General features: G+C 37.5%; 2 protein-coding genes across 6 annotated transcripts in view; one reads left to right on the top strand and one right to left on the bottom strand.

Annotated features, from left to right (window-relative positions):
- TXNDC12 (thioredoxin domain containing 12) overlaps window positions 1-3,323 on the bottom strand; it is a 30,477-nt gene extending 27,154 nt beyond the window's left edge. The window contains exon 1 of the mRNA XM_020869413.2: window positions 2,743-3,323. Within this exon, the coding sequence (XP_020725072.1) occupies window positions 2,743-2,839 (97 nt within the window). The 5' untranslated portion in view covers window positions 2,840-3,323. The remainder of the gene's footprint in view (window positions 1-2,742) is intronic.
- Window positions 3,324-4,073: 750 nt separating this feature from the next.
- On the top strand, window positions 4,074-26,242 carry BTF3L4 (basic transcription factor 3 like 4). 5 transcript variants are annotated; one of them, XM_020869423.2, is made up of 6 exons: window positions 4,074-4,182; window positions 7,381-7,447; window positions 11,046-11,159; window positions 24,120-24,321; window positions 25,174-25,233; window positions 25,802-26,242. In XM_020869423.2, the coding sequence occupies exons 2-6, from the start codon at window positions 7,394-7,396 to the stop codon at window positions 25,846-25,848; spliced, it is 477 nt and encodes a 158-aa protein (XP_020725082.1). In that variant the 5' UTR covers window positions 4,074-4,182; window positions 7,381-7,393; the 3' UTR covers window positions 25,849-26,242. The 5 variants fall into 5 exon arrangements, with proteins under 5 accessions (XP_020725082.1, XP_070324258.1, XP_020725098.1 ...); XM_070468157.1 differs by lacking the exon at window positions 4,074-4,182 and adding an exon at window positions 6,196-6,228; XM_020869439.2 differs by lacking the exons at window positions 4,074-4,182; window positions 7,381-7,447; window positions 11,046-11,159 and adding an exon at window positions 15,028-15,161.
- The last annotated feature ends 188 nt before the right edge of the window (window positions 26,243-26,430 follow it).

Genomic DNA, 26,430 nt, shown 5'->3' with positions numbered 1-26,430 from the left:
TAATTCCTTTCAGGAACAAGTCAATATTTTTCCTTGGGTAAATATAGTAATAAGCATTAAATAAATACTTTCTAAGTTTGTGACACATTAAATGCCTTTTGTTTTTTCATGTAATCCTCACAGCCCCTCCACCACCAAGTTGCCCTTCTATGTACTCCTACAGTTACCTGCCATTTCCTTGCTGACAGTACATCACAGTGTCATGTAATTGCCTGCTTATTTGTGCTGATAGTCTTCAGACTATGAGCTGAAAAAAGACAGGGACTCCAACAATCATGTGTACCATTCATTTCTTCCTTCAACAAATATTCCTGAGTATGAATAAGACAGAAATAGTCCTAACTTACTGGGCAGACCATACTTTCCAAAGATGATTGCAGTAATGTCTCCCATTCCACAAGCTCTTTTTACAATGTGACCTCAACATTCCTCCTCTGGGGGATGGAAAGGAGGTAGTTAATGTCCCTTCCCCTTGAACAGGCCCATAGAGTACAGTGGAAGTGATGCTACATGACTTTCATGGCTAGATGACAAAAATGTCATGTATTTTCACCTTGTTCTCTTAGGGTGCTCACTCTTGGAATCCAGCTGTCATACGGTGAGGAAGCTCACACTAGCCCACGAAGACGATGCACGTGGAGAAGTAACCAGTTCAGCTGAGACCCCAGACTCGGAACCAAGGGATACACAAGGGATACACTGTGCCTTGTTTGACTTTCTGGCCCACAGAATCGTGAGCATAATAGAATGACTTCTTTACACCACTTAATTTGGGGTGGTTTATTATGCAGCAATGGTAAATGGAACAACCACACAGAGCTTAACATCTAACAAGGAATATTGAATATGTGACTCCAAGGTATTGCCTACACCTAACACATGCTTTTGAACTGTGGTGTTGGAGAAAACTCTTGAGAGTCCCTTGGACTGCAAGGAGATCCAACCAGTCCATCCTAAAGGAGATCAGTCCTGGGTGTTCATTGGAAGGACTGATGCTGAAGCTGAAACTCCAGTACTTTGGCCACCTCATGCGAAGAGTTGACTCATTGGAAAAGACCCTGATGCTGGGAGGGATTGGGGGCAGGAGGAGAAGGGGGCGACAGAGGATGAGATGGCTGGATGGCATCACCGACTCGATGGGCATGAGTTTGAGAAAACTCCGGGAGTTGGTGATGGACAGGGAGGCCTGGCGTGCTGCGATTCATGGGGTCGCAAAGAGTCAGACGTGACTGAGCAACTGAACTGAACTGAACACAGTTAACTGGAATAATAACTGGGTAATTATTTGTTGCATGTGTGAGATAGCTGTTATTATGCCCCTTTGGCACATGAGGAATTGAGCTTTGAGAAGTTTTAGCAACTTGCCCTAGGTCTCTCAACTGGTTTGTGGCAGAGTAAATTAAAACTCAAATCTAAACCCACTCCTAATACTACACGCTAATGTCTCCTTCAGTACTTACAATTTTACACGGATTTTACAGTAATCTGCTTTAAAATGGGACTGTCAGTACTTCAAAAACATTTTGGCCCAACAGAATTCCCTGTGGTTTCATCACTGAGATGGAAACCCACATATCACCTTCCCAGAGAAACCTCCCCTGACCTTCCTGGCTCAAGTAATGTCAGCTCCCTCATCCTTTCTCAGTCTTTCTACTCCATCAGTTTCCAGAACTCATCCCTAGCTGAAATTATCCTGTCTATTAATTTGTTCATGTACCCACCCTCTTGTCTCTCTGAATTGAACATAAACTAACTTCATGAGAGCAGGAACCTTATATGTCCTGTCCACTCCTATATCCCTGGTGCCTAGGATCATGCCAGGAATATGGTAGGTAATCAAAAATTATTTACTGAATGAAGGCATGACTGCATTCAGGTGCACTGAATGTCCACCCAATCTCATCACCCACCAATAAATGTGCAAATAGGGAGGGTAAAACACAATTTAGAACAGCAGGGCTGTAGTAAAGACATTTCATACAGTAAGGTCAGTACAAAAACAAAACAAAAGAAAAAAGGAAGGGAAAGGAAATACACACTACCACACAACCACCTAGAAAAAGCATAAACCCTGAGTTCCAATAAAGATGTAGACAATGGGATGGATGGAGCATGCGGGTCAAATCTCTTGTTCTCCATTCATAAACGACAGTCCCCTCACTCTTCAAAAAAATCAGTTTCTTCAGACACACTCACTGAACCACACCAAGGACAATTTTTGATGACCGTCTAACATCAGACCTGTGACCCTTCATCCAGTCCTTCCTTTTGTATCAGTCACTGCTCCCTGGGATGCAGGTACTGTTCCCTACAAGGTAAGGAGGCAGTAACCTAGCTCTTCAGAGAAGAGGTGAGAGGAGGGAAATCTTCAGACCCAGGGCAAAGGTCCAAATATGCAGGTCCCCAAAGGTCCTATTTCTCCCAGGAGGGAAGGTAACGGTGCCCGAGGACCTACCAGGTGTTAGGCAGTATGCTGCTCTCTTAAACATGTTTTTCGAAATATAAAGGCCACTTCTTATCCCAACCCAAGAATTTAGGGAGGCCTCAAGTAAAACTTCCCCATCTCAACATTTCCCAGACCACTACTCCTTACCCCAAACTCCAGGAGCAGTTGGAGAGGATATAAAGAAATCTAGCGTGGCCAGAGACAGAACGGGAAAGGAATCGTATTAGGACTAGAAGAGAGTTGTACTGGGCTAGGGCCCAGGATAAGTAAAGATTAAGAAAAGAATGCAGTCTGACCCTTTCCAAGCCCATTAGGTCCACCAGAAGAGGTGACGAGGAGCAGGAAACTGAAGCCCAGCAAACAGGTGGCCCCGAGACGAGGCCGCTGCTCCATCGTGGTAGGTGTGCGGAGCCACTGCGCTGAGCAGACGTAGAGCCGACGAGGTCCTAGAAGGTCCGAGCGGTTTCCCAAGTGCGGATCAGCCCAGCCGCTCGCGTTCCCAGATTTTTTTTTTGTCTCCCTAACCCTGAAGGAAGTGATGTTAGACGGATGTGGGTGGTGCCTCCCGGGTCCGGTTTGGGACGGAGTGAGACTTTAAAGGTGCAGACCACGTAGAAGGTTGCGGCAGTTGCTCTGGGGCGCTATTTGCTTCGCCCCGGGTTCTGGACGTTTAGTCCGAGGACCGAGAAAGAAAAGATGGGCCGAGATAGTGGGGGTGGGGAGGAGGCTCGGGAGAACCGTTGCTGGTTAAGTTCCCCAGCAAGCTAACCCCTCCCCCTCAAGAACCACTGCACTTAATATTTACTACGCAAATTACTGATCGGTGAAGTCAGCCGCTCCCAACAGTGGGCCGGTTGCCCATTGGCTCCGGATCCCCCTTTCCCCACCGCAAAAAAAAAAAAAAAAAAAGAAAAAAAAAAAGGCAGACCACTGGACTTCATTCTCAGGTTACTGCTCAGGTCTGGCACAGGTCTGCCAAACCTGTTTTGCGGTGCATGGTCTCGTGCCTGCAAGAATGCCCCTTCCTGCTACGGAAGAAGCACTGGACTTGATTATCCCTTGTAACCTAAATTCTTCCTCTCAGGGATGATGCAACCAACTGACGCAAGCTCCGAGAAAACCAAACTTGGAATCTCTCATTGCAAAACTGACCTAGCTCTTCAGGGCGCCAGGTCATAACTCACTGCAGGTACTTAGAAGTGCAAAGCTTCTTACATCTACTTGTTTTTGTTGTTTTTAAATTGGGTTATTTCTGTTTTCCTCTCTGATGCATAGCAAGGTCCCGTCTCTCCTCCGGAATGGAGGCTAATTGAGTCCCCACACTAGAGAGTTCGCCCTAGTTAAGTTTGGCAGTGCGTGTGCGTACTTAATGCCTAGTGAAAAGACAACCGGCAAAAGGACAAACCGAAACAAAAATACACACCTCCCCTTTATCAGGTTCCCTACAAATTGCAGGCACGGACACAATGGAACTCCAGGGGGACTGCAAGCTCCAGAATGCAGCGCGGCCACCTGCACCTGCCTCGTTTCTATTGGGAGGCGCAGAGCGGCTTGGCCTTTGTCGTTCGTACATGCGCTCCCAGGATAGGGTGCTCTGGTGAGAGAGAGGCGGGGCAGGATGTGTCACGTGGGTCCCACTCCCGCCGCCGCGGCCGCCTTCGTCTTTCTCTGTCTCGACTGAGGCAGCCATCTTGCTCTTGCCGCGTGCTGGTGTTGGAGGACCCTCCTTGCTTCAGGTGAGACCCCCGGCGGTCCCGCCACTCCACGGCCATAGGCCGCTGCACACGGTCTCCCCCCGCCCTCTTCTTCCGACACCCGCCAACCGCTTGGGCTGCCACTTCCGCCGTGGCGCGCTGAGTGGGGGCGGAAGCGGCTGGCTTGGCCTGTCGGTTACCGGCGGCGCAGCTGGGGGTCTGCACCTGAGGGAAGGTCCCCAGCACCACCGCTTTCCGTGGGGGCGAGCGGGCCAGCGCTGTTGCCGCCCAGATCAAGTCCCAGGAGGCAGGTGGTCCACCGCCTCTGTTCTGTTACTCCTCATTATTCACAACAATAACGCTGTGAGCTTTATACCACCTATCTGCTGTCATCTCATTTGATCCTCCCCCTCGACAGCTAAGGAAACTGAGGCTAGCAAGCCCCGCCCCCAGGCTCTGGAGACCGTATTCCATTGCATTGCTCTTCACCTTCTAATGGCAGGATTTGTTTACAAGCCTGCCACCCTCTCTGAAACATTGCCTTGCCCATCATTCTAGCCTTATCACACTGCCTGGTGCATAGTAGGCTGTCAAGAAGTTGATGATTGACCGACTGGCAGTGTTACAAATCTAGTGAATAGTGGTTTCAACTTCCGTTCCCACGGTCTTTCACTGTACCAGCTCTGTCCCTTGAGTGGTAACAATAGTTACCAATGTTTGAATATCTGCTGTGAGCCATACCCTGTGCTTGATAACTTAATCTTTAACTCTGAAAACAAAAAATACTGTGAAGTATGTGGTGTTACACTTTTTTAATACGGAAGGAATACAAGTTCAGAGAAGTAAAATATGTTTCTGAAAGCTCTAAGTAGTAGACCCTTGATCCTTCTGATTCCAAAGCCTGTGCCTCTCTTAGAGGCCACATAATAAAAAGTAAGGGTTAAAGATTAAATTTATTTTATCTCGTGTAAAAATGAGGTGTGTGTAAGTGCCTACTATAATGCTTAAAACTTAGGCACTCAGTAAATATTGGTTATAACCTCATTATTTGCACCGTTTCTTGCATCCTTGAGGAAAAGACTAAAAGATCTTAGGATCCCCAAGGAAGAACTCACGAATCATGGCCTTAAGAAGCTATTTCTCCCTTCTGGGCCTAGGAGGACTTTTATTTCCAAATCTGTTAAATTGGAAGGAATGTGAGCTGTTTTGTGTATTTCTGATTTAAACCCTGCTCCTGCTTTCAGGTATTTCAGATGGCATCCTATACAGGACAGAAATAACAGGTACAATAAAAAGAAAGGTTGACTGAGGAACAGGGAGTTAAAGCAGATGATCTTTGAGGTCTATTCCAGATTCTCAGCTTGACATCTCTTCTCTCATAAACTGAATCCAGTCCATTTTCTTACTTGAATTCCATGCACCCCAACCTGGTAGTAGACAAAGAACCACTTTTCTTCTTCCTCTCCCAACTTTGAACTTCCAGCCTCCCTAAAGTGCTTTTTCTCTGAGGTACTCCTTGAGAACAAGTTTTTGATTATACTTATTACCTAGAATGGACTCTGTTCTTGTTTGCACATTGATTTAAAGAGTTAATTTTGTTCTGGCTTTGTTTCAGACAAATCAGGGCTCTATTTTGACTTCCATCTCTTCCATCTCTTCTCTTGGGGATTGATACTTCAGAATGCAGAATAGTCCCAAAAAGTTTATCTTGTATCTGGTTCTAATATTTTCACTCATCCCCTTTTTTGATAAAAAATTCCTTAGGCTCTTTGTTAGTTCGCTACACCTTCATGGCCGCATTACTTTGAGAACAGTGAATTTTGGTCCTTTTCTATAGAAACTGACTGTAGAGATTGGGATTTACATCAGCAAATTTAAGTCAGTGTCAGATTTAAGTGTCAGTGTCAGATTTAAGTTGAGATAGCCACACACAAGCTTTTTGATTTTGTACTCTATTCACACTCCTATAAAAGAATTTTTTTAGCTGCTTGAGCATTGTGATACAGTGCTGAGTAAAGATTGAAGAATTGTAAATTCTAAATCTTATTTAGGAATGGGACTTCACCCTTAAAGCAGAAAGATACACAGGTTTGTATCTTAAGTACAGTGTCAGAATACAGAATGATTAGTACTTACATAATCTTTGATTCTTTCATTTCTAAAATGAAGAAAACAATATCTTTTTCATCTGGAAGATGTTTTTAAAGAGTTTAGAGAATCAACCAAAAAGTTTTAACAACAGCCTTACCCTTTATTCCCTCTGCTCTATCTCAGTAGTGATCTGTTGATCTAAGAACAAGTAAAATAAGATTTTTAACATTGGCTTTTATTTGTTTATATAGTGTGGAATGTTATGACCCATTATAAACTGAACTTTTTTTTCCTTAGTAGGAAAGGGCTGACCAGACTAGGATTCTTGACTTTATAATGAACTTAGAGTTTTCAAAATCAAGATTAGCCTTTAAAAGTTTATTTTTAAGATTCCCCTCTTCCCTGCAAAATTTCTTTTTAATGTAGCAGAGATAGGTTTTTGTCAAATTGTGCAAGGAGGCATTTTACCTTATGTGCAAGACTGTCTTGACAGTTAACGACATACTATGTTAGTGCAAGGTGTTGAACGAACTCTGTGGAAAGTGCTGCAGAAGCACCGAATGTCTGAAAATCTGGTTCTCTTTTCCTATTATTAACATACCACCTAACCTTGAATATAGGATGCCATGACTGCCTCATATCTTGATAGCTAGATAGCCTATTGAATTTTTTTCTTTGTCCAGATTTTTCTTTCTTTTGTCTTCTATGATTTAAAAAAATAATACAGAATATGATTTGAGAGGGGAAAAAAAGTTGTGCTGATTTGCTAACGGCTCTCTTCTGTAAAAATCTTTGGGGAAGAAACTGGTGTACCTACAGAGATTTTAGAATTGGTTAGGTTTTATTGAGTACCAAAGTACCGAATTACACTTTTAAGGAGGGATCTTCAAATAAGTAACTTTGAATCTCAATTCTATTTTCTGTTTGTATATACAGCTCCCTCTTGGTATTTCTTAATTTTGGTTCTTTTGCTATCTGACTTATGAAGCTAGAAAAAAATTATTAATATTTTTTAAAATATAGATAATATTATCATGGTGGTGGTGCATATTACAGGTTCAGTGAACCAGAAGGTACTGTTGTATAAACAGTTATTTTGTTTTGGTAAATAAAACAGTGACTTTAACAAATTTATTTTTCCCCCCCTAGATTTACCAACAGCATGAATCAAGAAAAGTTAGCCAAACTTCAGGCTCAGGTCCGGATAGGGGGCAAGGTGAGTGTGGCATAAGAAAAATTGATAGGAGAATGTGTTATTACCAGATAGTATTATTATTTTGGATTTGTGGTCATTGAAAATCTAAAATTTTTAAAATTAATTAAGATTAAACCACATTCCAATTTGAAAATAACTTGTCTAGATCTAAAATAGGTAATTAGAAGATATCTCTCTGATGGGTACAATTGAAATAGCCACCTTTGACACTTTTTAACATTCTGGTGGTTAAATGATATGAACAAGTTATTTAATCTTGCTAAGTTTCCATTTTTGCATCTGTAAAATAAAAATGATCCTACATAAGATGCTTCTAAATATTAGAGTAATATTTATAAAACACCTCAAACAGTGTCTGACACAGACTAGACACTTACTAAAAGACAGCTGTTATTATGTTAGACCCACCCTCAGATACTCCTGGATATTGAGGTTACCTTATCTTGACTTGATACCCTACTGCTTCAGTTAGGTTTACAATGGGAGATGCAAAAGCTAATGGTACCTTTGTTCATTGCTAGGTTTTCCTCCCAAATTGTTACTTTTTTTCTATGTTGGTGAATGTGAACATGAGCATTCTTATTCCATGTACTTTGAAACTTAAGGGAGAGTTAGTTCTGATCACTGAAAATCTTTGATTCCCTTCAGTTCCAACCCTGGGCTCAAAGAGAATATTCTACCTTTATCTCTGCTCAATACAATCTTTGTAAAAGGAAAAGCAAGAATAGTATTTACCTCAGACCTAGGGAGGGGATAGGTGGGACAGTGTGTAGCAGCCCCACTCTGTCATTTACTTTGATAATAACTATAGCTCCTGAGGATAGGAACAGGAGAGGGGGAAGGGAAGAAACAACTAGTATTAATACTTTCTCCTTCTTTCCTAGTAATACAGTTATCTGACTCCAGAGTCATAGCAACAAATTCATGTAGCTAAAGTACTAGTCACATTGTAGCAGGAAGTAATGTAATGTATCAGTGCAAAAATTAGGACTATTCAAGAAACACATACCTAGAAGAGCTTGATACAGCACATCACTATTGTATATTTTAAGCCAGAAGGTTGGCACAGTCAGTCAGCTGGTTTATTGAGCAACTGCTATGGGCCAAGCACACAGTAGATAAGTAAGTCAAGGTTTCCTGCTCTTGACACAGTTCAGCTTGAAAGGGAGATGCACTCACAATTATACTGCTGCTGCTGCTAAGTCACTTCAGTCGTGTCCGACTCTGTGCGAGCCCATAGACGGCAGCCCACCAGGCTCCCCCGTCCCTGGGATTCTCCAGGCAAGAACACTGGAGTGGGTTGCCATTTCCTCCTCCAATGCATGAAAGTGAAAAATGAAGTGAAGTCGCTCAGTCGTGTCCGACTCTTAGCGACCCCATGGACTGCAGCCTACCAGACTCCTCCGTCCATGGGATTTTCCAGGCAAGAGTACTGGAGTGGGGTGCCATTGCCTTCTCCGCACAATTACACTACAGAATAGTAAATATTAAAATGAAGTTTAAGGTGCACCTGATCCAAGGAAGTCATCACTGAGCAGAGATTTGAAGAATAAACAACAGGTATGAGAACAAGTAGATAGGGTGAAGGAGGAGATTGTTATTCTCACACATGCAAATGCATATAGGATGCTAAGATGCTTAGTGGATGGCATGATGCTTAGTGGAATGGCTTGCTTTAATTTGTTACAACTAGAGTTTATAATGGATAAAGAATGGCAGCAAATGAAACAGGTAATTTAGAGTCAGATCATAGTTTTGTGTGTCACACTAAGGAGATTAGGATTTTATCCCATAGGCAAGGTCAACTACTGAAGAATTTTAAGAAAAAACAGTAACAGTGATTTTAAAAGGTAGATACTGGCATTGTGGAAAATGAAATAAAACAAGTTTGGCATAGAGGAGAAGCTACAGCTTGTAGTATGTGGGACACAAATTTAGGGGTTGTATATGACACAACTTAATGATGGATAGAATGTGGGGAACAGAGAGGAGAGAGGAGTCTAGGATGGCCTCCAAATTTCTGGTCTTAGAGCTATGAAAATTAGGAAGTATAGGAAGAATATTTTGGTGGGCTGATAAGCTTATAGACAAGTTGATTTTAAGGTACATAAGGATCATTTAAGTTGTAACCAGCAAGCAGTTGAATCCGGAACACTTCACAGGTTAATGGCCATCTATCTTAATGGTCTCTCTTAGTCCATCCTTTAGCTTGATTTCGTTACAAGCTCTGTTGCTACTCATGGGGCTCTCTTCCACTCCCACCGGGGTTTCTGAGACTAAGCCTGCTTACCCTTTATAAGGCTGATTTCTTGAGTAGTGTTGGCTCAGGAGTTTAATTCATTGTCTTAAATAGTTTTTCAATGGAAAAAATTATTTAGAGTTTCAAAATATCCATTTAGAAGTGAAGTTTTCCTATCTCAGTAAATAGTATAATTTTCAACCCATTTGCTCAGGTCAAAATTCTAAACATCATTCTAGATTCCATTTTTCCCTCATATCCCATATTTAGTCCATCAGCAAGTCCTTTTGGTTCTTCTGACTATCTTAGCTCTATCTCCACTGCCACAACCCTCATCTCTCGTCAGGACTTCTACAGTAGCTTCCTGACTGATCTCATTATAGTTCATTTTCCACAGCAACCTCAGTCATCTTTTAGAATCACAAATCAGAACAAACCATTCTCATGCTTAAAACCTTCCAGTAGCTTCCTATTGCAGTTGATATAAAGCCCAGTTCCTGCTCAAGTGGCACATTAGGCTACGTGATCTGGCCCTTATCAGTCTTTCTGATTTCATTTTCCTCTACCTTTCCCATTATTTATTCTAGTCATACTGGTCTGCTCTGTCTAGAAATGACAGGTTCACTCTTGTTTCATTTTTCTTGGATCACTCTTCCCCTAAATCTTTTCATAAGTCTCAGCTCATACACCACCTCTTCAGAGGGACCTTCCCTGAGCATTCTAATAAAGTAGTGCTTTGCCCCGACCCAGTATTCTTGTTGCTATGTTATTTTTTTTTTCTTAATACATTTATCCTGTTTGAAATAATCTAATCTTAATACATTTATCCTGTTTGAAATAATCTAATCTGTTTATATACTGATTTTTCCTTCCCATTGTAATGTATGCTCCTTGAAGTAAGAACTTGATCTTTTTCATTCCTAGGTTCTAGGACTCTAGAACACTCACATAATAGGCATTTACCTGTTAGGTCATAATCTCCAAAGTTTCAGAATATTTTTAGAGGGTGGTAGATAGTATAAAAACCTTTCCTTATATTGTTGGAAAGTTGAAGTAAAGCGTACTTCAGGTTATTTTGAAGTTAAAAATTTTTTGTTAGAAAACACTTGAAACAGTGTGTTAAAATGACAGAGGCTAGATATTGGAAAGAATGAGAAAAATTGGCTGGAAACTAACCTTCAAAAATCTGAGTTAGGCTGACAGTCACAACTCTGTGACTATGAGAAGTCTTTTTAACCATTACTATTAAGTCTGTAATTTTTTATGTGAGGTTTAGGAAGAATATTATGGAGAGGAAGACAAGTGATTACAATCATCAAATGCATGGTATGCTAATACTTTTGTTTGGTTATCTTTCAGGGTACAGCTCGCAGAAAGAAGAAGGTGGTACATAGAACAGCTACAGCTGATGACAAAAAACTTCAGAGTTCTCTAAAAAAACTGGCTGTGAATAATATAGCTGGTATTGAAGAGGTATGATCACTTTGAAAATTGTTATGTGGATAAACAGAACATTCACAAATAATTATCCAGACTTTCAAATGTAACATATCAGCTTAGATGAATCATATACTCACGTTTTGAAGGACTGGAGCTGTTGAATTTGCCTACTGTATAAAATTGGATTGTCAAAAAATGATTTTATTAGATGGTTAAGGAATTCATTATACTTTTCAGACTCAAAGTACTGGGTTGGCCAAAAAGTTTGTTCAGGTTTTTTCCATACTGTCTTACTGGAAAACCTGTACGGACTTTTTGCCAACCCAATATTTGCACATATGACAAAATTATGGACCTACTCTTTAATTTTAATGTAAAATAAGATTTTTTTCTTTACAATACAGAAATAAGGAAACCCAAAGATTTATTCCAATAAGTTGGACTTTTTTCCCATAAGAGTACCTTTCTGCTCTTCACAGACTCTCAAATTATTACTCAGAAAGCTCCCGCAGTAGCTTTACATGAATTGCATTTCTTATTAGACCATTTCAAAAGCTATTAATTTTTAAATTATTTTATTTTGATGATACTACTTTTCTCAGATCGGAAGCCAAAGATTGATATGCAAGAAAAATCATCATAACACCAACTATTTGTGATCTGTTACTGTCTAGATCTACTTCTACCTGATGATTCCATTTTTGATAATAGTGTTTAAATTTTAACTACTATCAGATTTCATTACATCATTACCAGGTGTAGTACTGCCTCACAAGTTTTAGTAGATTATTAATGCACATGTGCTGTAAAACGTAGATCAGAAACAATGTAGAGGTGAGGATCACTATTAAAGAAATAGAAGAGTAACAAAGAAAAGGCAGTGAAATGGCAAAGTGCCACATACTCTTTCCATCACGGATATATGAACAAATAAATATATTGTTTATCTGCTTTATACTTTCAAAATTAATGTACTGATAAAATAGTAGGGAAGGTAAGTCACATGTATCTTTTTTCCTTATAGTTTGATATGGCTATGCATTCTTACTCTGATAAGTATTAAAACTTCATTTGCAAGTCTTGAAATTAAGCATTTAAAATGCTTTCTTTTACCCTGAGCTATTAAAGCTTTCATATATTTTCATTGACCTAAAATAATTTCCAGAGAGAGCATTCTCTATCTGGGACATAATTGAGAAAAAGCAAATCTAAGCTTCTCTTTAAAAATTACAGCTTCACTAAAAAAAAAAAAATTAATTGCAATAATGGACATGAACTCTGATAATATTAAACCTAACCTACTAATAAGTGTTTAGGCAATCTTGTATCTTTGCCTATCTTTCTACTCTCCCAACTCCTACCCCTCCCCACTCAATCTCAACACTATTGACACTTTGAACCAAATAATTCTTTTTTTTTTTTTTCCAAATAATTCTTTATTGTGAAAACTGTCCTATGCATTCTAGGATGTTTGGCAGTATTCTTGGAGTCTCCCCACTAGATCTTCAGTTACGACAACCAAAAATGTCTCCAGACTTTGCTGCCGGTCCTTTGGGGGGGCAAATCATCCTTTGTTGAAAACACTTCTTTAGAGAGAGGAAAAGATTTTATTTACCTCCTTGAAGTATAGATTTTATCTCCAAGGGCATGCTTTTCTAAATGTTTGATTTTGTTCAGATTTGGAAAACTCTCTGGCTCTTATAATTAATAAAACTTTTAGTGTTTTATAGTGAAATAACAAACCAGTCAGTTAGCAGTCTTTGATCTCTTCTGAATATAATCAAACCTAATTATAATGCTGTGCTGAGGTCATAGTAGTTTTGTAGTTCAAATTATCATACTGAATATTTAATGGTAGTGAACATCTGCTGTATGCCAAGCATTTTGCTAGGCAGTGGTGCATAAGATATTATTCATAGTCTCTGTCCTTTAGAGCCTAACATCTAGTAGGGAAACTAATTAGTCAGCTTAGCCAGATAAACAAAATATGTATTATGCATTTCAGCTCCAGGGTATCTCTTTGGATTAGTTATTGTTAGTTACAGATAAGAAAGTTGAGACTTAAGAGAGTCAGGTACCTGCTCAAGATAACATAGCTGGTAAGTGTTGAATTCCAGATTTGAGCTAAGTATGTCAAAATGAGAGTTCATTTTATTCATTGATTTATCTTGCTTTGGTCTTCTTAGTTACACTTAGGCCCACTCTTGACCTTTCCCTCTCCTCCTGCTCCTCCTTCCTGCCCCCACCAAAGAAAGGGACAGTACCTGCCTTATCCTGTATTATTGAGTACCTGCCATGCAGAATTCATTACTTATACCATCATAGATAAATGAAATTCCCAAAAGTATTTCTAAGGACATTGCTTTTTCTCCTTTTCAGGTATTAATGTAGGTGTTATTTTGTCCCAGAAGTCTTCCTGGTAGCACACATACACATTTATGCAAAGAGAGGTTAGATGCCTTTCTTATGTACCTCCATAATGCCCTGTATTTAATTTTATTACAGCATATATTAAACTCTATTGTTAATTCATTTTTGTTGGTGTTGCCAGTGCAATTCTGTTTGGGGAGTCATAGCTCCAAAATGTTGCACAGAAAATTAATGGTACATAATAGGCATATACCGATGCAATGGACATGAACTTGGGCAAACTTAGGGAGATAGTGAGGTTCAGGGAAGCCTGGTGTGCTGCAGTCCATGGGGTCACAAAGAGTCAGACACAACTGGACGACTGGAAACAATAGCAACAATAGACTTGTACACACTCTTGTTGCACCCCTACCTCCATATGGGTACACAAGTGACGTCTTCCAGTCCTCACAGACTAGTTATACAGAGAAAATACACATAAAGAAAATGAACGACATGAAGTAACAGCTATAAAATTTCTGAATGTTAGAGCCTAAAATGGGAAGTTTTACTTTTTTCCTTCTTTCCCTCTTTCTAAAATTGATTTTTTGAGAACCAAGATATTTGTACTTTATATAACACTTTGCAGATCTAAAATAATTTTATTTAGGCATATCTAGTATACTGTATATAATCTGGTTTGCCTCAAACATTACGTTTGTGTTACTATAATTAAACAATTTTTTTCTTCACAAAATGACGACACACACTTTAAAAACTTTAAAAACAGAAAAAAGAAACTACTACCTTAAATGTATACATGAATACATGCCGTTTTCAGAAACATTAAAATAGGAAAAAATATATATGTCTTAGAATAAACACATTAATTACAGTTTGGCTGTTTTGAACTTTTTCAAAGTGCTAAACTCTGGAATATACTATCTTCTGGGGTTTTGGCAGTTTAAGGAAAGTAGATAAAAACTTTTGAAAAGAGCAGATAGGAATGATAAGAGAAGATAGCAATGGTAACATTTTAAGACAAAAATAACATTACTATGTTTTCTATCCTTTGACCTTCAAAACATCAAACCAGTAGAAAGTAATCAGTTTGGTGGCTTAGGCACAGAGAGATCAGTGGTGGGTTTCAAAAACTCATTGCACTTTTGCCTAGTAAAATTCTAACCTTACTTTCTAGGCCTTCAGTATTGGAAATTATTTTTTCCTCTCCTAATGCTTAATTTATGTCCTCTTCAAATATGTAAAAGCTAAAGGACTGTTTGAATTAAGAGGGACTTCTCTGATCCTTTATGTATTAATTAGTTGTTGATTTGAGGTAATAAGTTTAATTGTATGTAGATTTCTTTTAGCTGTCACCAAAGACAGAAATCCAAAGCTGTCAGAAAGGGGCAGGGGAGTGCCAAAGACTGTTTCATACAAAGAAGCCAAGTAACTAACCAGGTTTTAGGAAGGAATGCCTATGTGAACTCTGAGAGTATAATCCAGAACTCAGTTCCTGAAAAATTCTTACGTTCTATGGCAGTTGAAGATACTTAGATGTGCTGCTTCTTTGGTAATCTGATGGACTATAGAGACGGTGTTGTCACCCTGATGATAACATGAATCTATCAAAAGTAGAATCTGTTTTCTTTTCTCAGAGACGATTGATTTTATCCGATGTATTTGGTAAGAAATGTCACCAAAAATCTGCTTCTCTGGTTCAGATGGTTTAGTTGCTTAGTGGAGTTTTACTGTTATCTTCAGAGGACAGCTTCTATCTTAATTCAGGTATACTCTGTCTCTGTGAAACCTTCCCTTCTTTCTAGGCATAATAATCAACACTTTTTCTGTCCTTCCACTCCCCTTAACTTAAATTGCTCTGCTAGAATATGTTTATTATTACAACCTCATATTGTAAGGTATGATTACTTACTTATTAACCAAGTAGTCTGTTTGCTGTAGTCTCTTGCTTACAAGAGTCTTGACAGCAGGAACTGTGTTTATTTATCATTTATAGTCTATAGCATGCTGACTCCCATGGACATCCCAGGTTGTTTGGGGCCTGTTAAATGTAAGAGATACTGTTTATTCTAGGTGAAATTGTTGAGCAAGAAGTTAGTCATAGAGAGCTGGAGCTCAGGAGAAAACTTAGGACTGGGAATTTAAATTTTGTAATTGTACACATAAGTTTTACTGTTCATATTTTCCTTTTCTTGAACCACTTGTACAGAAAAAGGACTTAAAGTTCCTAAAGTTACTGGTTGACCCTTACTGTAGTTCCTTCTTCCTTCAACCTAGAGAGTCAGGTGCCAATGGGTGTACAGCTCTGAATGCAGGAGAATTAAAGAGGAGCACTCTGTCCCATTGACCTTATTATTACATGGCAGTCTTAGTTTCTTTGGATATCTTGCTTTTTTTTTTTTCCGGCCGTGCTGGCCAGCAGGTGGGATCTTAGTTCACTAAGCAGGGATCGAACCCATACCCCTCAGTGGAGCATGGAGTCTTAACAATGGGACTACAAGGGAAGTCCCAAATACCCTGCTTTTTTGGCTTTATGTTTTTCCACATTTTTATGTGGAAATAAACATAGCATAAAATCTGCCATTTTAACCTTTTTTTCCATTCCCTATGTGCAAATCCTCTTTTAGCCATTTAAAATTAAAAAAAAAAATTTAACTATTTAGAATTTTTTAACCATTTAAAAAATTGAATTATAGTAATTTACAATGTTGTCTTAGTTTCAAATGTACACCAGAGTGATTCAGTCATATATATAATGACTGAATTACTTCACTTAATTTGATAATTTCTAGGTCTATCTATATTGCTGCAGATGGCATTGTTTCATCCTTTTTATGGCTGAGTAATATTCCATTGTGTGTATATTCCACACCTTCTTTATCTGTTCATCTGTTGGTGGATGTTCAGGTTGTTTCCATGTCTTGACTCTGGTAAATTGTGTTCCTTTGAACATTGGGATACATGTATCTTTTCAAATTCGAGTTTTGTCCAGATATATGTCCAGGAATGGGATTACTGGATCATATGGTAACTCTTATTTTTAGTTTTTTGAGAAACCTCTGTACTGTTCTCCATAGGGGATGCATCAATTTACACTCCCATGTAGGAGGGTTCCCTTTTTGTCTACAGCCTCTTCAGCATTTATTATTTGTAGGCTTTTTAATGATGGCTTATGGGGTGATACTTCATTGTAGTTTTAACTTGCATTTCTCTAATATTTAGCAGTATTGAACATCTTTCCATGTGCCTTCTGGCCATCTGTATAATATCTTCTTTGAAGAAATGTCTATTTAAGTCTTCTGTCCGTTTGTTGATTAGGTTATTTGGTTTTTGTTTTGGTTTTGATATTGAGCTGTTTATTTTGGAAACTGATCCCTTGTTGATAGCATTTGCAAATATTTTCTCCCATTGAGTAGGTTGCATTTTCATTTTGTTTATGGTTTCCTTTGCTGTGCAAAAGTTTTTGAGTTTAATTAGGTCTCATTTGTTTATTTTTGTTTTTATTTCCATTACTCTAGGAGACAGATCCAAACAAATAATGCTGAAATTACGTTGAGTGTTCTACCTGTGTTTTCCTCTAAGAGTTATATAGTATCCAGTCTTACATTTAGATCTTTAATCCATTTTGAGTTTATTTTTGTATATGGTGTTCTTTTACATGTAGATGTCTGGTTTTCCCAGTGTCTTTTTTCCCATTGTATATGTTTGCCTTCTTTGTCATAGGTTAATTAACCATAAGTGCGTGGGTTTATTTCTGGATTTCCGATTCTCTTCCATTGATCTGTGTGTCTGTTTTCTTGCCGGTATTACGCAGTTTTTTTTTAAAATGGCTACACTGGGTTTTCATTCTATGTGTAGGCTTTCTCTAGTTGCAGTGAGCAGGGGCTACTCTGTGTTTGCAGGGCACTGGCTTCTTATTGTGGTGGCTTCTTTGTTGTGGAGCATGGGCTGTAGGTGTACAGACTTCAGTAGTTGTGGTGCATGGGCTCAGTCATTGCAGCTCATGGGCTCCAGAGTATGGGCTCAATAGTTGTGGTACATGGGTTTAGTTGCCCTGTGTCATGTGGGATCTTCCTGGACCAGGGATCGAACCAGTGTCCCTTGCATTATGAGGCAGATTCTTAACCACTGGACCACCAGGGAAACCCAGTATCAACTGTTTTGATTACTGTAGCTTTGTAATGTAGTCTGAAGTCAAGGAGCTTGATTCCTCCAGCTCCATTCTTCTTTCTCAAGATTGTTTTGACTATTCAGGATCTTTAATTTCCATACAAATTAAAAATTTTTTTGTTCCAGTTACATGAAAAATACCATTGTTAATTTGATAGGGATTGTATCGAATCTATAGATTGCCTTGGGTGATGTGGTCATTTTGACAATTATGGCCTCCCAATCCAAGAATATGATATCTTCCCATCTGTTTGTGTTATCTTCAATTTCTTTCATTAGCATCATAATAGTTTTTAGAATATAGATCTTTTGCCTCCCTAGGGAGGTTTATTCCTAGGTATTTTATTCTTTTTGATGTGATAGTAAATGGGATTGTTTCCTTAATTTCTCTTTCTGATATTTTGTTTAGTGTATAGAAATGCAACAGATTTCTGTATATTAATTTTGTATCCTGCAACTTTACCAAATTCATTGATGAGCTCTAGTAATTTTTCAGTGACATCTTTAGGATTTTCTCTGAATACTACTGTCATGTCATCAGCAAACAGTGACAGTTTTATGACTTTTGTTCCATTTTGGATTCCTTTTTTTTCTCTTTTTCTTCTCTGATTGCTGTGGCTGGGACTTCCAAACCTATGTTGAATAAAAATGGTGAGAGTGAGTATCCCTGTCTTGTTCCTGATTTTAAAGGAAATGCTTTCAGCTTTTCACCATTGAGTATGATGTTAACTGTGGGTTTATCATATGTGGCCTTTATTATGTTGCAGTAAGTCACCTATATGCCTACATTCTGGAGAATTTTCAATGTAAATGGATGTTGAATTTTATCAGGAGCTTTTTCAGCATCTGCTGAGATGTCCTATGCTTTTTATTCCTCAGTTTGTTAATATGGACTGCCAGGGAATGTCCTACCCTTTTTTCTTTTTTATTTTTCCTTTTTTCTTTTACAGATGATTTCACCTGTTATCCTGCTTCCTCTTCATCATCATTTCACTGATACTCTGTAGCATTTGCCAACACTCTCCTTAAAATTTTGTGCTTTGCTTCTTGTCCTTTCTCCTCCTTTGTTTTATCCTTATTTCTTTTGGTGTCTCCTTTCCTTTCCCACCTCACTGAAACTATTATTTCCACAAAATTTTGTCATTACTCTATTTGCTTCATTAGTTCTCAGAATTGGTCTTAGGACCACTTTTTTTTCAGAATCATATAGGTTGGTTTTAAAAGTTCGGACTCATCAGTCCACTGGAGAACTCCAGAATTAGATTTCTATTTTAAGCATTTGTAAGTATACAATTCAGTGACATTAATTATACTCACAGTGTTTTACAACCAGCACCATTGTCTATTTCCACAATTTTTCATAATTCCAAATAGAAACTCTGTACCTGGGGACTTGCCTGGTGGTCCAGTGGCTGGGACTCTGCAGTCCCAATGCAGGGGGCCTGGGTTCGATCCCTCGTTAGGGAACTAGGTCCCACATGCGGCAACTACAGATTCCACATGCTGCAACGGAGACTCGGCACAGCTAAATAAAATTTTTTTTTAAAAAAAGAAGAAACTCTGTACCTATTAGAAGTAATAACTCCTCATTCCTCTTTCTCCCAGCCTCTGATAATTTCTAACCTACTTTTTCTTTGTACTTACCTGTTACAGATATTTCATGTAAGTGGAATCATAAAATAGATGTCCTTTCATGTCTGACTTCAGTTAGCTTGTTTTCAAGATTTATGCGTGTTTAATGTGTATCAGAACTTATTCCTTTTATTGCTGCATAATATTCCATTCTGTGCGTAATATCACATATTATCCACTTGTTTATTGAGAAACATCTTTTGTTTTTAAAACAGCTTCCCCCCCAGTATAACTTTTACAGAAAGTTAGGGGTATACATAAAATATAAAAAAATATTAATATTCAATCATAACTCCATTACTCAGAAATAATTATTATTAGTTGTCTCTTTATTATTATTATTAGTGTCTTTCTTCCCCATCTTTATATGCATATATACTTAACATATCTGAGACTACAGCTAGATGTACAATTTAAAACCCTTCCATTTTTGAATAGTATAAAAATTGTTTCTTGTCAGTAAAAAACTCTTAAGCATCAGTCTAAGTGTCTGTATATATTCCAATATGTGAACATAGCATATTTTAACATTTTTTCTCATTTATTATGCATTATAATGCTTTGATAGTAAAGAATCCCATATTAGACTCATATATACATAAATATTTATCTTCATTTCTGATTTCCTCCAGACAGATTCTTAGAAATGTAGTTACTGACTGAAAGATCATTAGTATTTTTAGAACTCTTCATCCATATTGCCAAATTGATTTTCAGAAAGGGTATGCCATTTTACACTGTCTACAACATAGCTACAGAGAATCCATCTCATCAGATTCTTGCCACTAGAGCATAAGGGAAAATGATCCCAGCGTTATCATATAGTCTAATGATATCTGTTAACTTTCACTCTTATCAATAATAATAGGTTATGCCTCATACTAGCCAGAAATAAGCAGGAGCTTTAAAGGATTCAATGTGAAAGATGCTAACTTATGGGAATGCAGAGGCCATAATCTTCAAAATCTGACATCCTTTAGCCTTATAAAATCCAGACACTTATGTGCCTTATTCTTAAAATGTTTATTATTTCACCTCCATTGAAATATAACAGGAAGATAATAGAAGATTAATTTTCTGATAAACATTTAAGTACCACTACATGTAAGAAGGAGTAGCAATAAAACTTGATATTAAGACAGCTGTCAATTATGAACTGCAGCTAACTGGCCTAATGGAGACTTGGAGACACACACACAAAAAATCACATAGCAGAATTTAAATTTCCTCTCTGAACTGAGAGGGCAGTTACCAGCAAGAGCTGTGGGGTCAATTATAACTTTGTAAGCTTCTTTATAGCCACAAAAACTTACCTACTGTGTAGTAAAGCATCAGCTTCACTAGCTAGAAGGCTGCTGTGGTTAATGTATGTACCCTATTCAAAGGCTAGCAGTGGCAGGGGTTGCTAAGGTTTTGATAGTGTAATTGGGCCACCCAGCAGTTGCCTGGATTCTGTAGAGCATTTGGGCTCACTCAGAAAGGGTAGAACAGTAGGAAAAGACAGACCTAAAAATAGCCCCGGAGGTTCTGGGAATCTCCATTGGAGGAACTACTGTTGCTATTCCTAAACCTTAACATGACCCCTCATCTAGCATTTGAGGTATTGAGGTCTGATAGCATCCATGATTTCAGAATAAGCTGTATAAGGGGTGTTGATTCATTCAGCAAATTTGAGTGACTGTTATGTGCTGATACTTGAGGGAATGCTGTGTCTCATAAGACTGTGACCTCTAATCTCAAGGAATTCCTCTTCTAGTAAGGTCAAAGATTACAAACACAATTATACTACAAGATAATTTTGTATAGTATCAGTTTTCATGAAGTCAGAAGGTACATAAACCACCTTAAGTTTTCACATAGAAAGAAGCACCTGACCCGTGTCTTGGATAAATGGAAACTTGCAATGTGGAGAAGCAGGAAAATGTTCTTCTAAACAGTGAAAACAGCATATGTAAATACACTATACATGGGAGGACGTAGTAGTTTCTGGTAACTTCAAAGCATGTCAGTATTATTAGAGTGAAAAATAAGAGCAAGGGCATCTGGAGTTCTGAACTGGGGTCAAAAAAAAAAAAAAAAAAGCCTCTTCCTCTATAATTCAAGTAGCATTCTTTACCCCAGCTACCTGTTAAGTGGAAAAAGCACTGTGACATAAAGGGGATACTTGATTGATTGAAAAAGGGACCTGAGATCTGGTATGGTAGCTAGTTTAACAGTCTTTATTTGTCTGTTCCTTGTCCTTATACTATGTATAGGTTGTATGATTTAATGTAGACCAAACAGCAGTAAAATCACTGGAGAAAGTAAGGTCTTCATATGAAATGCATACAGTTTGCTTTGTTAATTCAACAAATTCCTTATCCTTCCTTTTGCCTCTAAAAGAGTTGGGAAGTGTCTTGTTCATCTTGCTTGCTCAATAATTAAATCCTTTGATAGTTCTAATAGCCTGTATCTCGGAGCCTTATATAACCATGTTATTTGCTCAGTAGAGGGGAAGGAATGTTAGACTGAAATAAAAGATTCTGGCCTTTGTAACCTCTAGTATTTCATTCTATCTACTCTAAAATTAAATTCTCCACCTGTTTCTGGACCTTTCTATTCATGAAGTTACATCTTTACACAACCTCATTTAAAACAACCATTAATAAATTTCTATTTTACAATCTGACATGGAATAGATGTGGCATATATTATTCATATATCTGCTGTTACTTAACCTGTACTCTGAGATGAATAATTCTCTGACAAGCTTTTATGGTGCCACACAATTGAATTTTTATAGACAAATAGGTGTTTAAGAATGTGAATGACATCATAGAAAAGAAACTAAATATAAAGTTGGGAAACCTAGGTTTAAGTTCTGAGTTTGCACATAATCAGTTATTTGTCCTTGGGTATATTGCTTACTGAACAACAGTATTGCTTAACCAAGAACTCTTATCATTAGTATTTATTTCTTTAACAAGAGATTTGAACTAGGAGACCTCTAAATTCAACAAATATATGGCCTGACTTTTCTTGAGCAATAGTGATTTTAAATCTCTTATGACTGTAATGTTTGTAAATAAAAAATATCTCATATTCCAATGTTGAGACACTTTTCACCCCTGGTACTGTTATAGAAGTCATTTATTAAGTTAAGTGATGGGTCTTGATTTGGAAAAACATAGTCCTACCATATCTTTATTCTTTTCCCATACTAAAATTGCGTGATTCTGGAACAGATCCAGAAAAGCATCCCATTTCACATCTACTATGCCACTGCTGCCTTCTCACGCCATTCCTCTCTCATACTTTAAGCTACTTTTCCATTGAACTTTTCTACCTACCCAATAATTATCTTCAGAAGTACATAGTTTATTTTTTTCTAAAGTTAACATAAATTAATTTTAACTCATGATTTTTGTTCAGTTGGATTGTATGCTTACTCTGTATAGTATTTGTGGGATTTAGTTACAGTTTTCTAGGGGACTTGCCTTTATTTTCTCTGTGTTCCAGGTCTTGCCTGAAATTTAGAAGCCCCTTTCTTCCCCTTCCTTTCTGGTGCTGTGTGTCAGTGGTGGTGACCACCTCTGAGGAAGAAAAGCCCACTTCCACTGACATGGAGAACACGCAGCATCTCTGCTTGATTGTGACAAGGGCAGTTTTTGGATGGACCATGAAATGCTTCTAAAGTAGCCAAGAATTAACTCTCCTAATCTTTTTGTTTAATAAGCATGTTACCACCAAGGTAACTTACCAGTGAAGTCAACTGCATAGTGTAATCACATTATTTACACATTTAGCTTATATGCAAATATAATACATAGGACTCTACTAAAACACAGCAAGAGTGAGAGAGAAAAGTAACATTTTACATAGTGCACACACATTCAACCTTCCTTTTCAGTGAGTCCCAGGCAATGGATGAGATTAAATCTGAAATGGTTCATATTGAAGAAAGCTATTGAAAGAATATGGAGATGATTTTCAGGGTTTCCTAGTAACCGATAAATGTTCAGATGTCTAGACAACTGAGTGGGAGAACTTCTTGTCATTTACAAGGGTTATTGAAGGTTGTTGAGAAGCTTCACTTAAAAGGATTAGAGGAACTGACAATCTCCTACAAAGAATGACATGAGGAAAACAAGTTGAAACTTTTGTAAATTTACTAGGTATTCAAAAGAGTAAAACCCTGATTGATTAAATTTCTGAGTGTTCTTTATGGGTTTTCAGTGGTTATTTTTACGATACATTATTATCTCCTTACCACCTGTTCCATAAGTAAGATGCTAACTGTTGTACAGATACAGTAGTATCTGTATGGATTTAGTTTGATAGTGTAAATTGAGTAACGGGTAATTTCATTAAGAAGCCAATTCTTGGCTGATAAGTCCCTTTTTTAAAAAATGTGGGCATGATCTTCCTTCTCATAGTAGAAATCTTTGAATTTAAAATCTAGATTCTAGGGAATTCCCTGGCAGTCCAGCAGCTAGGACATGGCATTTTCACTGTTTTGGACCCAGATTCATTCCCTAGTCATGGAACTAAGATCTTGCAAGCCATGTGGCACAGCCAATAATAATAACAAAATAATAGAATCTAGATTCTATAATAAAGCGATTATTTCTTTACCATCTTAGTAATTTGTGCCATAAACACCATTTTACTTTGTTGCTAGGGTGTTTTTCCACCCAAATTCACTGCTTAGATAATTATTACATCGGGATTGCAAAACCACCTACCAGGTAAAAAACAAGAATTGTTTTTAATTGTTTTTTAAACAGATCTTTTTGAGTTGTACCAAATATGTGAAATACATTTTCTTCTGTGATCATACAGGTGAACATGATTAAAGATGATGGGACAGTTATTCATTTCAACAATCCCAAAGTCCAAGCTTCCCTTTCTGCCAACACCTTTGCAATTACCGGCCATGCAGAAGCCAAACCAATCACAGAAATGCTTCCTGGAATATTAAGTCAGCTTGGTGCTGACAGCTTAACAAGTCTTAGGAAGTTAGCTGAACAGTTCCCTCGGCAAGGTGAGTATTTCAGTTTAGTGCCTTTTTCCCTTCTTATCTTACTTAAAGAACCTAATGATTTAAAGGTATCTATTTCATGCTGAAAGGATTTGCCTGTTCATAAATTTTACTTTTATAATGTTACTTATATGCTTCATAAATTTTTGAGTTTGTTCCTTTAATGATTAATGCAGTGCAGTCTATAGACTCTTCGGATACATTTGGTAGTAATATAGAGAGTTGGGAGGTAATTACCTAAAAGGAAAGTACCAGGATCTGCAGGCTATTTTATAAATAGTTGATTTGGTATTTACTTCTGACTAATAACAAGAAGATAGTGATGTCACAGAACTGTATTTTCATTTAATATTGTTGATTATACTACAAATACAGCAACTGTAAGTTCTGAATGTCCAAGATAGTCCTGGTTTCAAATTTGTCTTGTCATTCAGATCAGAGCCTTTTATTTCAGTGTTCATTCTACAAAGCTTGATACTTTTATGCCAAATGAGATAGAAAAAAATCTTGAATGTTGAATTTTTTATTTGAAGAATATGGAATTTGGAGAAGAAATTTAACTATAATGTTTTTATTTAAACTCACCTAAATTATTCCATTTTGCACGTTGTACCTTCACTACACATTGAGATTGCCAACCATATCTAGTGTATATCTAAAGAAGTAAAACTTCTATTAATTTTTGTATTAAATAGAAAATATGGCATTTAGATTAGACAATATTTAGCTTCTCCTTAACAGCTATGTAAGATTTGTTTCTATAAACTATGTAGACAGGCAAAAAAGATAAACATTGTAAGTGTTCCATAAAGGTCTTTGTTCTCAGTGACTAATTTTAAAGTAAACTTTTTGTAGTGCTGGATAGCAAAACCCCAAAACCAGAAGACATTGATGAGGAGGAGGATGATGTTCCAGGTAAGTGACCTTTCTTTAGTTTTAAGACTTTTAGCATCCTGTTTATCTCATTTAATTCATTGTGATGATATTTCAGTTTTTTGTTGATGGTGAGCTTGTGAATTTACCATCTGAGCCACAAGGGAAGCCTATGAGCTTGTGAATTTAAATGGATTCGTAATGATGTGCATTCAGTCTAATGAAAAAACCCTCCCATTTAGAATGTGGAATCAGAAATCATCACACAAAGCTCTGCTGCATTTACTGAGTTAGAATATGCCTTTATTAAATTGGAATCACTGTGATTATAAATTTACGTTATAGCATTTCTGTAGGAATTATGATTGACATATGAAAATGCTGTTCACCTTAGTAGTTTGCTTAGGCAAAAAAGGACTAACATTTCCTTAAGGTTTCTATTTTAAGCAGAAATTGAACCATTATTAGTGAAATGCCCCCAATTCGTTTCCGCCTCTTGTCCTGTGTCTTTTCAGGCTAATTCTGGTAGCAGTATTTGTTGAGCCAGAAGATAGATTTTGCATTTACTTTTTTTTGTATATTTAACTCATTAACTTTTTTTTTTTTTCAGATCTCGTAGAAAATTTTGATGAGGCATCAAAGAATGAAGCTAACTAAGATCTTTTCTGATTTTTGGAAGCTGGCATGGACTAGATTTAACAAATCAGCTATGTGGTTCCAAAGTTTTACAGACACGGAGAACATCAACTGTTACTAGTTCAGTAATATAAATATTTTGTATATTAATAATGCTGTTTATTCAGCATTTTTTGGTCATTTAATTTTGCATTTTGCACTTCCTCCCAGGATCTATTCTTTTGGTCAAAATATGAAGTGTTGGTGCATTTTGAGGGTCTTATGGTTTTTTTGTTTTTTGTTGGGATATTTTAGGTGTATGTATGTGTGTATGTGTGTGTGTGGGTATGTGTGTATACAGTTGAGAGCAAATTGGAAAACAGTTTTATTTATCCTCCTCCTCACCCCAGTAGAAATAAAACAAATCTTTACATTTGTTACTTTTTATTTTTTCTAATGATGCACAGAATTAATAAAAAGTGAGGGTCTTGGATTTCAAATCTGAGAAGATTTTACCCTTGGAGGTTTTGGTTTTAATTTGCTTGGTTAACATATTTCTCATATATTTTTCTGGGCTTAAAATGTCTTGAGATATTTTGCCACCAGCTACAGGCTGGCATGATG

Source organism: Odocoileus virginianus, chromosome 5, assembly GCF_023699985.2.
Source record: "Odocoileus virginianus isolate 20LAN1187 ecotype Illinois chromosome 5, Ovbor_1.2, whole genome shotgun sequence".
Lineage (NCBI taxonomy): Eukaryota > Metazoa > Chordata > Mammalia > Artiodactyla > Cervidae > Odocoileus > Odocoileus virginianus.
The sequence above is the reverse complement of the archived record's forward strand: the minus strand, read 5'-3'. Positions and strand labels throughout refer to the sequence as shown.

What these genes read in the sequence shown, in the direction of transcription:
- BTF3L4 (XM_020869423.2), top strand. Translation starts at nt 7,394, where the DNA reads ATGAATCAAGAAAAGTTAGCCAAACTTCAGGCTCAGGTCCGGATAGGG. An exon ending in AGGTCCGGATAGGGGGCAAG is followed by an intron (nt 7,448 to 11,045) that starts GTGAGTGTGGCA and finishes GTTATCTTTCAG; the next exon opens with GGTACAGCTCGCAGAAAGAA. An exon ending in TGAACAGTTCCCTCGGCAAG is followed by an intron (nt 24,322 to 25,173) that starts GTGAGTATTTCA and finishes AACTTTTTGTAG; the next exon opens with TGCTGGATAGCAAAACCCCA.